The sequence below is a fragment of the Aquarana catesbeiana genome, linkage group LG04 (genome assembly GCF_042186555.1).
Source record: "Aquarana catesbeiana isolate 2022-GZ linkage group LG04, ASM4218655v1, whole genome shotgun sequence".
NCBI lineage: Eukaryota > Metazoa > Chordata > Amphibia > Anura > Ranidae > Aquarana > Aquarana catesbeiana.
Window position 1 is genome coordinate 392,000,495 of NC_133327.1, and position 13,938 is coordinate 392,014,432.

Genomic DNA, 13,938 nt, shown 5'->3' on the forward strand with positions numbered 1-13,938 from the left:
ATATTACCATATGTTCATTTTGTTTATCAGTGTTTTTTCTAACTATATGTTGGTGTTTAATCAATGAGGTTAAAACAAGTCCAAATGAAAACGTTCTAGACCCATGCAAGCTATAAAGTTATTTGGCACTTTTTTGTAATGTGTTTATATGGAGCTAAACTTACTCGTCACGTTCAGGCACTCAATGAGGATACACGTTACACAAGCTGGCCTTTAGCCAAACTGCTCTCTACTGTCCCATTGCCTGTACTCTAGAAAAATGGTGCAACTGGAATTAACCTATTCCACCCTCACTATGACAACTAATTTTCCATATGGATTGGATTGAAACCTCTGTGAACACAGATCCCACAATAGCAAATTCTTGAATGGTGAGAATGCTTTATTAACACACTGATGGCCTGTGTCAATAACTTTTATTTGCGAAAGACAGGTTTTTGCCTTTCTACACAAGCCTAGGACTACATTATATTTCTCAGATCATTTTCACCTGTGTTTAAACATACCTGTGTTTAAATGGATTTACACGTGTTTACATGAATTTAGAGGTTTACATAATATGTCCCTGGATGCTATTTTCTCCAAGCGCAAGTAACCTAAATGCATCTAAATGCATGTAAATGATACTATTTAAAATCACTAGATGCGCTTATGTGCATTTAGAGATGTCCTAGAAATGAATAAAAATACATGTATGTCACGCCAGTGTGAATGAGGTCTATGAGAATTCTGAACTCGCTTGAAGAAAGTTAAATGCACCTGTCAATAATTTCTAAAGAAAAAACCTACAAGTGTCTCTAACTGATTCCAAACTGATGCCATCAACACAAGCCCTAATATATAATCAAGAACAAAAATTAGAGACCGTTTTTAAAATGACCATCATTCAGTACTTAACCTCTTCCTATCTACTCCTGCATTTCAGGAAAACCTGGGGGGAATAGGAGGATCAGCGATCATGGGAGCACTGTGATTGACTGTCATAATGGTCACATAATCAGAAGCCGGCCCCACTGGCTACTGATGGTTAGTGGGGACCGAGGTCTTTACCCTTTGTTTGGGGTCATTTTGTTGGAATACTGCCCTGCGGCCCAGTCTTCCAAAGGGAGGGAATCATGCTCTGCTTCAGTATGTCACAGTACATGCTGCCATTCATGGTTCTCTCAATGAACTGTAGCTCCCCAGTGCTGGCAGTACTCATGCAGCCCCAGACCATGACACTCCCACCACCATGCTTGACTGTAGGCAAGACACACTTGTCTTTGTACTCCTCACCTGGTTGCCACCACACACGCTCGACACCATCTGAACCAAATAAGTTTATCTTGGTCTCATCAGACCACAGGACATGGTTCCAGTAATCCATGTCCTTAGTTTGCTTAACTTCAGCAAACTATTTGCAGGCTTTTTTTTGTGCATCATCTTTAGAAGAGCCTTCTTTCTGGGGCAACAGCCATGCAGACCAATTTGATGCAGTGTGCAGAATATGGTCTGAGCACTGACACTCTGACCCCCCACCCCTTCAACCTCTGCAGCAATGTTGGCAGCACTCGTACATCTATTTCCCAAAGACAACCTCTGGATATGACGCTGAGCACGTGCACGCAACTTCTTTGGTCGACCATGGCGAGGCCTGTTCTGAGTGGAACCTGTCCAGGTAAACCACTGTATGGTCTTGGCCATCGTGCTGCAGCTCAGTTTCAGGGTCTTGGCAATCTTCTTATAGCCTACGCCATCTTTATGTAGAGCAAAAATTCTTTTTTTCAGATCCTCAGAGAGTTCTTTGCCATGAGGTGCCATGTGGAACTTCCAGTGACCAGTACGAGAGAGTGAGAGCGATAACACCAAATTTAACACACCTGCTCCCCATTCACACTTGAGACCTTGTAACACTAACGAGTCACATGACCCCAATTTGGACATTTTCACTTTTGTTGCCAGCGGTTTAGACATTAATGGCTGTGTGTTAAGTTATTTTGAGGGGGCAGCACATTTACACTGTTATGCAAGCTGTACACTCACTACTTTACATTGTAGCAAAGTTTCATTTCTGCAGTGTTGTAGCATGAAAAAGTATAATGAAATATTTTCAAAAATGTGAGGGATGTACTCACTTTTGTGACATACTGTGTGTATATATATATATATATATATATATATATATATATATATATATATATATATATATATATATATATAACTATATGAATTAAATACTATAATTCATATAGCGGTATTTATTGTATGTTTGTTTATATTTTTTTACATATATAGCTATATTTAGCACAGCATTTTTTCATGTTCAATACTGATAAGTTGGTTAACTAAGTTAGTTAACTTACTGCACAAAACTCTACAGTGATTTTTATTTTTATTACCCTCACTTTATTATGTGAACGTTTTTCAAAATTGCAGGGTGACATCTCATTAATTAGGCTAGAAGAATGTCGATGACATTGCAAAACCATCTTGTTCTATGTTGTTTCAAATTCATTATCGGACAGGTTAAGTTGAACTGTGGCTCTATTATCCAAATGCAATTGCCAATTAGTTACACATTGTGAATATTTATAAGGCATCCTGTGCATAACATAAAAAAACTCTTTCCACAGATTTTTCAGTAATGACTAATGAAATACAGAATTAAAATTACAACAAGGGATGCTCATATTTCATATTTCTAAATCTATACGTGTAATTTAATTACTAGAGAACATATTTACCAATTAAATATACCATACAGACTTGTGTTTCATTTATTCTTATTGCTGTTTTCTAGCATATTTGCATGCAAATGTAAAAATGTATGCTTAAAAAATGAATAATAAACATTCTCCAAATATAACAAACAATATTTTATAGTGTAAACACCAATGTGTATAAGAGCCAGAGATTTAGCGTCTTAAACTGAACTGCATACTATGCATTTAATACTTGTTTAGTAATTCCATGCAATACAATTTTATGTTTGGATCAATGTAGGGTACATTTTATTGCTGGTGCTATTTTTTTTTCTTTTAAACAGGACTTGTCACACAGCTAAATTTCCTTTGTCACAAAACAATAGTTGTTTTTGTGATAAATATCCGTTAAAGCAAATGTATCAAGTTATAAAAAAGATCATCAGCCAGCATTATAATGATTAACTATCGTGCTTTCCTTGCCTGGCTTCTTAATTATTACCATGGAGTTGCTTCCTACTTTATGTAGGTTAAAGAGGATAACACCATTGTAAAGCAACATGACTATGTTTGCTGCAAGCACAGAACTTCCAAAAAATATATATATTTTTAAAAGACAGTAGCAAAACAAATTTAATCTACTGTCAGATCTATGAACTAAAATCGATCAAATCACAGCTTACGCTGTCCACTGATATCAGTTTAACAACTGTACTGTATATCCATATGCAATGTCCATTTTCACCTATATTGCAGATGCTTCTAACAGTAAAGCAGGTTCACACCTTATCAATAATAACAATAATAAAAATAATAATAATAATATAAATTATTATAATAACATGGGAACATCTGCCAATTTCGAGTCTTACAATTAACTAGTGGGGGACAAAATGTAAGGCTCTTGATAAATTGTTTAAGATGCAACTTATGCCCCATACACACGGTCGGATGTGTGATAGGACCTTGTTGTCGGAAATTCAGACCGTGTGTAGGCTCCATCACACATTTTCCATCGGATTTTCCGACACACAAAGTTTGGGAGCAGGATATAAAATTTTCCGACAACAAAATTCGTTGTCGGAAATTCCGATCGTGTGTACACAAATCCGACGGACAAAGTGCCACGCATGCTCAGAATAAATAAAGAGATGAAAGCTATTGGCCACTGCCCCGTTTATAGTCCCGACGTACGTGTTTTACGTCACCGCGTTTAGAACGATCAGATTTTCCGACAACTTTGTGTGACCATGTGTATGCAAGACAAGTTTGAGCCAACATCCGTCAGAAAAAATCCTAGGATTTGTTGTTGGAATGTCCGAACAAAGTCCGACCGTGTGTACGGGGCATCAGTCTGTATTCCTGATCCAGATATCACTATTTAGTGAGTCAATGACATGAAACATGAATGTGCTAGTCTGCTCCTATGTACCCTTCCTAGGCCAGGGAATCCATAGGTATTTGGTGCACAAACTACAGTGCAGAGTCTGCATAAAGCTCTTTAGTGCACCAAGTAGTGAGAGTGAAGATAGATCAGAAAAGGGGCTGTAAGGACAGCTATCACAAAACATGTTCCCAGTCTCTGTCTCCAGAAACATGTCTCCAAACTCTGACTATCTCCTGTGGTGCATTAAGCCTGCAGTCTCTGAGTCTTTTGTGGCATTACATATACTGAATCACATTTGCCGACCCTTGGTGATGTCAGGGGCCCGAGATTGAACTTGCACCTTTACAAGTCAGCAATGGATGTTTCCATATTTCAAATATTTTCTCTTTAAAGCCTACATTTGTTGAAATTGCTGTTTTATTGGAAATCTCTATCTTCAGTCCCAGTCACTTCTAATGTGAAATAGGGAATCTATCACATGCTTTGTGAAGATAAAATGAAATATTTAATTTTTCATCTGATATATGTTATGCTCAAGGACACATTTAAAACAGTAGCATTGTCACATCCACTATCATGTTACAAAAATGAAATACTCTGAGAAGAAATTGTTTCTTACCTCAATCCAAAAATGTGCGACTGCTCGTAGTTAAATAATGAGTTAATTTTAGCAAGTGAATCCACAATAACAAGCCGGTCAAATACATCCTAAAACAAATTAAATAAAAGCAACATTTTAGAAATGTGTTTTTGTGTTCAAGTAGTTTTTATTAGGTTTAAACATAAACATGAGACATAGTAATTACTTAAGCTCACATCTTAGAAATGGTACAAGAAGATCTGTGTAAACATCTCTTTGACAAACAGGAATGAAAAAAACTTCAAAAAGCATATGGCTATATGGCCAGTTGACAATAGGAGAGAGAACTCAAGGGAGGGGTTGGTTAAGAAGTTGAGAGGGTAGGGGAGAGGGCAAGGATAGGGGAGAGGGCAAGGGGAGGGGAGGGGAAAACATAGGTCAGAGTATTCAGTAATTCAACATACCAGACAAATATAGCACGTATGTATACATTTTCACTTCAGTGTGAAGTAAATTATCAACATAACAAAAATAAAAGTGTAGCGCTATATATATTAGTCAAAAAGTCATACGTGCATACAAACAATGAATAAAACTTTATCACACCTTGTATGACCAAAGGTATGATGTGCATAATAAAGTGACGCTGTGTAATTCAAAACACCAGTTGAAGTGAAATATAAATCTTAATTGCAAATAGATAATAAATTATATCTAAAAGAACCATAAAGGTTCGACAAATCAACCACTTAAGTCCATATGAAGAAACAAAGTCCAAAATATAAATTGGTAGTAAATTGTGAAAGGAGAAACCACCACCAAAAGTCTATGGGGGTTGTACGTTAGAAAAGATGAAAATATAACTCCCAAGTTCACACGTAGATGGAAATCCTCAAATCTGGCAGGTAAGTAGACAATAAAGGAACCATAGGTGAACAGAAGGTCTAGATAGGTGTCAGGGCCATCACTGGAACATCAAGAGGCTTACCGGCACTTAATGACTTGAAAAGACCTACGTCTTACAAGTCAAAAAGGCTTGTTGACCAACCGGTCTGGACAATATAACTCATCAAGTATCCTCAGCGTGCAATAGGAAGAGGGATATCAACACAGTTTCCACATCCACAAACGGTCCGACATAGGCCAAACGGATAATTAAAAATAAAAACTCACATAGAGTGATAATGTAAAAACACTGGTTTATTAAAATAGTAAAAAATAAACTCACATATTGGAAGATCAAAGACAGCTCAAAACGTCAAATGGTAAACGTGAGGGATCCACCCGACATGTTTCAGCTCAGAAGCTGTTATCTGGGGTCATCTTTTCTAACGTACAACCCCCATAGACTTTTGGTGGTGGTTTCTCCTTTCACAATTTACTACCAATTTATATTTTGGACTTTTTTTCTTCATATGGACTTAAGTGGTTGATTTGTCGAACCTTTATGGTTCTTTTAGATATAATTTATTATCTATTTGCAATTAAGATTTATATTTCACTTCAACTGGTGTTTTGAATTACACAGTGTCACTTTATTATGCACCTCATACCTTTGGTCATACAAGGTGTGATAAAGTTTTATTCATTGTTTGTATGCACGTATGACTTTTTGACTAATATATATAGCGCTACACTTTTATTTTTGTTTTGAACCTTAACCTAAGTCTATAGGTGTGTTAGCTGCTTTTTTGGTATTTTTTAGATTTCAGCGCAGCACTGTACTTAGCTCCCTATTGAATAAATTATCAACATAATACTGTACAGTTAGGATTGTGTGTCCATAGTGACCACGTTCAACAAATTTGGAGTATAAGAAGTTATTTAAGGCAAATGTCCTTTCCGTGTAACCTTGATAATTGAGTTCTGCAACTGTTTCGGCTATCGTGGGTACTTTGAATGATTTCCATAGTCTAATAATGACTAATTTTGCTGCATGGAGTATGTGGATAGTAATAGGGGGAGTGCCTCTATGCCTATGTGGAGTAAGGCCAGATTAGGGTTTGGGTTAGTTATTTTCCCCATCACCTCTGCTTCCCTGTTTCTGGAGACAGAGACTGGGGACATGTTATGTGATAGGTGTCCTTACAGCCCCTTTTCTGATCTATCTCCACTCTCACTACTGGCTTGAAAATGTAATGCCAATAGGATGTGAGGGATTTACAGGCCCACATGATATGTAATAATGAGCCTTGTTATTCACATTGGTGCCAACAGTGTAGTGAATTGTTGGGGTCAATTTTGGAGATTTTCAAAGGTGTTACATACCAGAGGTGGAGGATTTTTAAGTAAGACTCCCAGTGATTCGTACATTGGGAGGCTTTGGCAGTGTAGGAGAGTATTCTCTGCCAGGAAAGATCAGATATATAACTAGAAATGTATTTTTAATCATGGCATTATAATGGGCAAATGTATTTCAGCTATTTCAATAAATTTTTACGAGTTGCAATTAATCATCCTTTTCGGACTATTTACACCCGTTTTGTTTGAAAGTAATGTCACCTGTGTTTGGCAGTGGGGTGTTACAGTGCTCAGTACGTTTTGAGAACTTACATTTTCAGGAGCTGCATTACTGGATCAGGCTGGGCAGAGGGGAAATATAGACTTACTGAGAAGTCGGCTATCAAAAGAAAACTGCTACTTTGCCTAGACCAGGCAAAGTCAACAGGAATACCAGTGTGAAACTAATCTCAGAGATGTACACAGAAGATAGTTTTTTGGCTAATAAAGTATTCATATGCGCTTAGGATGCACTTAGTATTTCCATTATAGCGCCAAAAATGGGATGATACGTGTTTTATGTTTGTTTTATGCTTCCATTAATATATCATAATTTAAAAAGGTAACCAGCAATTTTTTAAACATTTTTTTAAGGCAGTCTGCATCCAGGTCTGATCACGTGCATGTGATCGCTACATGAAAGATTCCATGAGAGTGGCCGTGATTAGCTGCAAGAGATGGCAGCCTCTCATTGCTTTCAACAAGACTGCCTTTCGCAGCCTAAAAGTTTAGAAACTGCTCTCCTGCATTGTGTGTTAATGAGGGTCAGTGTGGGGACAAAGATACTGTGAGACTATCCAGAAATTCAAAGAAATCAGTCACGACACCTTCTCCTTAGAAACATATAAAAGGTAAGAAATATATATATATATATATATATATATATATATATATATATATATATATATATAATTTTTTTTTAGGTATGCTGTATGAATTGGAACAGAAACACATAACAGACATTTTCTCAAACTTGACTACAATAGGCTTTAGGCTTTTTAATAGTTGAGAGGTTCACTTTAAGTTCAGAGATCTCACTACAAACGTTCCTGAGAAATATAAGATTATGTTAGCTCCAGCAACGACTAAAAACTGAATCAGTTTTGGGTAGACTAACCATTTAATTTATTCACAATAACACATTTTTATTCAATACACATTTCTTTACCCAATACAAAAATAAAAATCATAAAATAATTTAGAGGCTTAAAATTGCACATTTGCTATTGAACATTAAACATATCAAGCTTTGCATGGACAATACTGTATATCACAGCAATAATATTCATTTATACAAAATGATACTGCAGAAAGAAATTCTATATAGTACATTTAGATTTAATCCAGAGATGGTCTACCTGGACTAATTTATAGCTTCTCTCTGAAAGTGGTTTCTCCTCCGCAGAAAGAAAGAGAATTCACAATGTTATGATTTTCCTTTCAGATGAAGCCTATAACTCAGTGACGCCAGTCTGCTGTGACTGCGCAGCGAATTTGTGCTTTGAATCTGAATTTTGTGTCCGCATCACATAAAGCTAGGAGTACTAAACCGATAGATAAAAGCTTCATGAATTACAAATGTCATGCCATGTTATATGTAAATAAGCACAAAAAGTAATACTAGCAACATTTGAAAGATAAAGAATATGCATTTTCAGAAGGCATCAGTTGCATCAAGCATAACTTAAAAAAGGCTTGCACCAATAAACAAATCTAGTATGGACTGTATGAAAATATATAAAAGACTTTTAAATCTAAACAAGCAGATCAAATTAAATGTTTTTTTTTTTTTTTATTTAAGCTTTTTAAGCTTTTTGTTCGTATGTACAGTTTTTTTTAAGTAGATCCTTTTATCTGTACCTTTAGTCCTCATGCACACAGGGCGTTTTTACAGCTGCTTTTAGGAGCGTCAGGCGTTTTTTTTTTTTTGCAGCCTAAAAACACCTCCATGTTATTCTATGGCCTCATGCACACACAGGCTTCTAGGAGCTGTAAGTGGCATAGGCATTTTAAGCTGCAAAATAAACCAAGGGCCAGTACGTTCTGAGGAACGATGTTACAGCTGTAAAAATGCCTGACCTGGCTAAACGCGCCTTAACGCTGTATACAGCGTTTAGCTGAGTCAGGCATTTTTAAGCTGTAAATATGTGATCGGTCAATGTAATGTGAGGAAAACCAGGAAATTCATGTATGTACATTACCCAAAAGTCCTTTGCTCAGCCGTGTGGTTGTGTTTGGAGAGGAAGAAGACAGGGAAGATGGCTGCTGATGTCTCACAAGCAGAGCTCATATCTGCAGTGGAGGCCCATCCAGAGTTGTGGGATTTGTCACATCCCTTCTACAGTGGCCGGCTAAAGAAGGGCAAAACATGGTAGATTTTTATTGAATGCATGATATGTTTATTGTGTATTGATAATTAAGAATGCATAGTAACCCTTCTTTTCCACTTTTCTTTAGGCAAACATTTTCAGCGACGCTGGAAATCACACTGCGACCATGTGAGGAGGGATTTGACGGAGGAGGAGAAGGCACAAAGAAGTGGAGCACCAGCTCCTCAAAAAAAGCCACATGTGTACCCTAACCATTTGGCTTTCCTCTGTCAAGCAATGATTGACAGCAATAGAGAATCCCTTTTTTTCCCCTAATATATTTCCCTTTGTGCATTGCTTGAACGCTCCCGGTTGGGTGTCAGCGCTGAACTGATGTCCATATGCTTTACAGAACCTTTCATTATACAGGCCATGAGAAACATACAATAGCTCTGCATGGGCCTCCACCTCTGATAGTTCTGTCATACAGACCTCGGTAGTCATAGTTTTCCTGCTAAAGATCAGAAAATGTTACCTATCCTGCAGGCATTTTTAAGTTTTTAGGCAGGAATATTGCTTAACTTTTTTTGTCTATCTCTTTGTCTGTCTGTGTGTCTGTCTATGTGCAAATCTGAACATTTTCATTTTTTTGGCAGGAATCCAGGGACCTGGATATGGCTTCAGGCAGCCAAGAACGGGGCAAGGTGCATGGCCGTGGTGGTGTGCGTAGCCGTGGCCACAGCATCAGAGGGGGGCAGCTGCAATATTGGGTGCCAGCTCTGGTGCAGCAAGTGCAGCAGGAGAGGTGCAGTGTGGATGCTTTCTTAGATCCCAGCAACCCTGATGCCCGTTTGCAGCTAGGTAGTGCTGTTACAGAGCTTTTTTGGCGCAGAAGTCAGTGCTGGAACAGCGTGGTGTGAGAGGGAGTGTGTAAGCAGCGAGCAGAGGACCAGACCGGACCCCCCCCACCTTCGAGAGTGGCAGCATGGCGAACCGTACCCCCCCACGATTGAGAGCAGCAGCGGGTAACCCGGAGACCTACAGTGGCGGCAGAGCGGAATATCGTGGTGCAGGAGCGGGTGTACTAGTGACAGTATCACCTCACAGATGTGGACAGAGGAGGCGGGAGGACATCCAGTGGGACCGGGAGGTGGAAGGCTGCACAGAGGCGGGAGAGGCGGCGGGTAAGTGAAGCGCAGACCACAGGAGAGAATGTGTGAGACAGATAAGGGAAGCGGCGGCATTGAAGATGACTGACTGCTAGTGTCAGATTACAAGGGGAGGCTGTGCAGAGTGACACAGAGACACACAAACTACAAAACCTGACTGACGGCATATTGTGAGTACCTGAGTATTGTGAGTACCTGAGTGTTGTATCTGAGTATTGTGTGTACTGTGAGTAACGGAGTATTGTGTGTGTATACTGTGAGTACCTGAGTATTGTGTGTACCTGAGTATTGTGAGTACCTGAGTATTGTGAGTACCCGAGTATTGTGTGAGTATTCTGGGTACCTGAGTATTGTGTGTGTATTGTGAGTCCCTGCGTATCGTGAGTACCCGTGTAGTGTGTGTATTGTTCGTACCAGTTTATTGTGTGTTTTGTGAGTGCACATGGACTGTGAATGCACATGGACTCTGAGTGCACGAGTGCTGTGAGTGCATGTGGATGGTGAGTGCACGTGGGATGTGAGTACCTGTGTATTGTATTGTATTGTTGAGTACCTGTGTATTGTTGAGTATTAGTGTCAGGAAGCCAGTTGTTAGTTAATTTGGACATGGTATAACCCTCAATACCCATCAAATTAGTAGGTACGATGCCCGGCGGGTGTGGAGATGCGTCTCGGTGTACATCTTGCGGCATGTATGCGTTCCTTGATCATCCGATCAAGGGCTAATACTGCTGTGCATAATGTAAGCACATTGTTTCCCTAGAAGCCCAGGTTCTAAATCTAGGGAAGCAACTGTCAACACTGAGAAGACCCTTCATACTAAAAAGGAGAGTTGAGATTGTACCTGGCAGGTGCCGGCAGGGTCCGGCAGGGGCCAGCACAGAGGCAGGTGGAAATAAAGAGGGGCAGGCACCAAAGTAGAGTAGATGGGTGACAGTCAGGAAGGACTAGAGGGGAAAGAGCCAGGGAGGCCGGTCCTGGGCTGGAACATCCCAGTAAGTAGGCCCCGTTGAGTGACATTGGTGAAACCAGTCAGGAACCAGCACTGCTGGAGCTGAATGACTCCCCTAGCTGCCAGGGGAATAACTCCTCCAGTGAGAGTGGGAGTAAAGTCAAGGGAAAGGAAAGACAGATTCTGGTGGTAGGGGACTCAGTTCTTAGAAGGACAGAGAGGGCAATCTGTCACAAAGACCTGAAAAACCGAACTGTATGTTGTCTACCGGGCGCCCGGGTTCGGCACTTCACGGATCTAGTGGACAGATTACTGGGAGGGGCTGGGGAAGACCTGGCTGTCATGGTGCACATTGACACCAATGACAAAGTCAGAGGAAGGAGTGTCCTACAAAATGAGTTTAGGGACATAGGAGCTAAATTGAGAAAAAGGACCTCCAAGGTTGTATTCTCCGAAATACTACCAGTACCTCGAGCCACACCAGATCGGCAGAGGGAGATTAGGGAAGTAAACAAGTGGCTGAGGAGCTGGTGTAGTAAGGAGGGGTTTGGGTTCCCGGAGAACTGGGCCAACTTCTCAGTCGTTCACCAGCTCTATAAGAAGGGACAGACTGCACCTAAATGAGGAGGGTGCAGCTCTGCTGGGTGCAGCTCTGCTGGGAGTGAAGATGGCCAAAAAGTTAGAGGGGCTTTTAAACTAGGCGATGGGGGGAGGGTCCAAAGGTAGAGATAGTCAGCGTGGAACATATTCCAGAGGGTAGTATTGGGGGCATTAGTGGTAGGTTAACTAAAGCACCTAAACCCAAGGTAAGTATAGTAAAGTCATATTTGCAACCTCAGAACACCCAAATAATGTACAAGTGAATGTGAGAGATGACATCACTAAGGGAGCAAGGGAGGAGGTGGAATCCTTATGGATAGAGCTGCAAAGGGATGAAACTAAGGGGAAAGTAATACTGGAAGTATGCTATTGGCCCCCTAACCAGAGGGAGGAGGCAGAGGCAGACCTATCACAATTTGGATTAGCAGCAAGGAAGGGAAGTGTCATTATAATGGGGGATTTTAATTATCCAGACATAGACTGGGTGGAAGGAACCGTGCATTCATATAAGGCTCGCCAGTTCCAAAATGTCTTGCAGGACAATTTCATGGGTCAGATGGTAAACACACCAACTAGAAACAAAGCGTTACTAGACCTACTGATTACCAACAATACAGACTTGATCACGAATGTCGAAATATGGGGCATTTTAGGAAACAGCGATTACAGGTCAATTAGTATCAGTATAAATCACACTAATAGGAGACATAAGGGGAATACAAAGACACTGAATTTCAAAAGAGCCAACTTCCCTAAACTATGAGCCTTGCTAGAAGATACTAATTGGGATAAAATCTTAGGAACAAAGAACACAGAGGAGAAATGGGTATGCTTTAAGAGCATATTAAATAAGGGCATTAGCAAGTGCGTCCCAATGGGAAATGCATTTAAAAGAGCTAATAAAAGTCCTGGGTGGCTTAACTCCAACGTAAAAATGCATATAAAAGCAAAAGTGAGAGACGTGGCTTGACCTTGTGGAAGATGGCTGCCTAACTCGAGAGCTCCCGTTGACAGGAATTTAAATCCAACTAAACCGGAGGTTAGACACCCACACACCTGAAAACCATGGGAACCTCTTGCAGAAGCTCTTCAGCATCACGATCCCGCTCGCCACAAGATTTATCGGTAGACCGAGTCAAAATATCCTGGAGATGTTCTGGACCCAGGCGCGCAATATGGTGCAGGCTCCTACCTCACAAGGCTCTCATCAAATGCCTGCTGTCCCTAGAGGAGCCGCGCTTACCGACCCTATGCCCCCGAATGGATCATCCAGTGGAGAAATTGTCCTCACACCGCACCAACAGCCTAGCTTAAGTGACCACTGTTAGGTGGCAGCTGATATCAAAGACACATTGACGGCGGCCATTACGGATCTGAGGATTGATATACAAGCCCTAACAGGCAGAGTTCCGGTGGTGGAGAAAACAGCGTCACAACACTCAACAGCCATTCGCAAAAACCACTTGATTTTGGACACACATGCTCGGCAACTCCGTGAAGTTAACTGGACAGATGCCACAATCTGCGTCTGAGAGGCCTGCCTGAAGCCACTGACCCAGAGCTGAAGTAAATGACATCTTTAATGCGCTATTGGAAAGACCCAGAGACGTACCGATCACCATGGAACGGATTCACTGGGCAATAAGAACGAAGGGAAAAGAAGAAGACCCACCCAGAGATGTTATCTGCTGTATAGTGCTAAGTATAAAATTGATGCGCTTTAAATAAATAGTGCACAATATGCTGCTGCGACTAAGCTTAAATCCAGGGATAAAAAATGCATACATGTGAATAAAATAGATAAATAATTATGGTGCTAATACATGTGTTAAAATTGCCAAAATAAATCTTCAAATTGGTGATGTGACGGTGAATATAAATAAAATAATAATGACACTCTGAGTACAATGTCCAGGCAGAGATAAATAGTGGGGGAAAGTAAAAATAATGAAACAGTTCCTTCCCTTAATCCAGATTGAT

The 13,938-nt window shown here is 40.2% G+C and overlaps 1 protein-coding gene across 2 annotated transcripts in view; it reads right to left on the reverse strand.

The window, feature by feature from the left end:
• TBC1D32 (TBC1 domain family member 32) overlaps positions 1-13,938 on the reverse strand; it is a 503,914-nt gene that overhangs the window by 188,663 nt on the left and 301,313 nt on the right. For both annotated transcript variants that reach the window (XM_073627171.1, XM_073627170.1), the window contains exon 23: positions 4,688-4,776. In XM_073627171.1, coding sequence (XP_073483272.1) covers positions 4,688-4,776 — 89 coding nt within the window. The remainder of the gene's footprint in view (positions 1-4,687; positions 4,777-13,938) is intronic.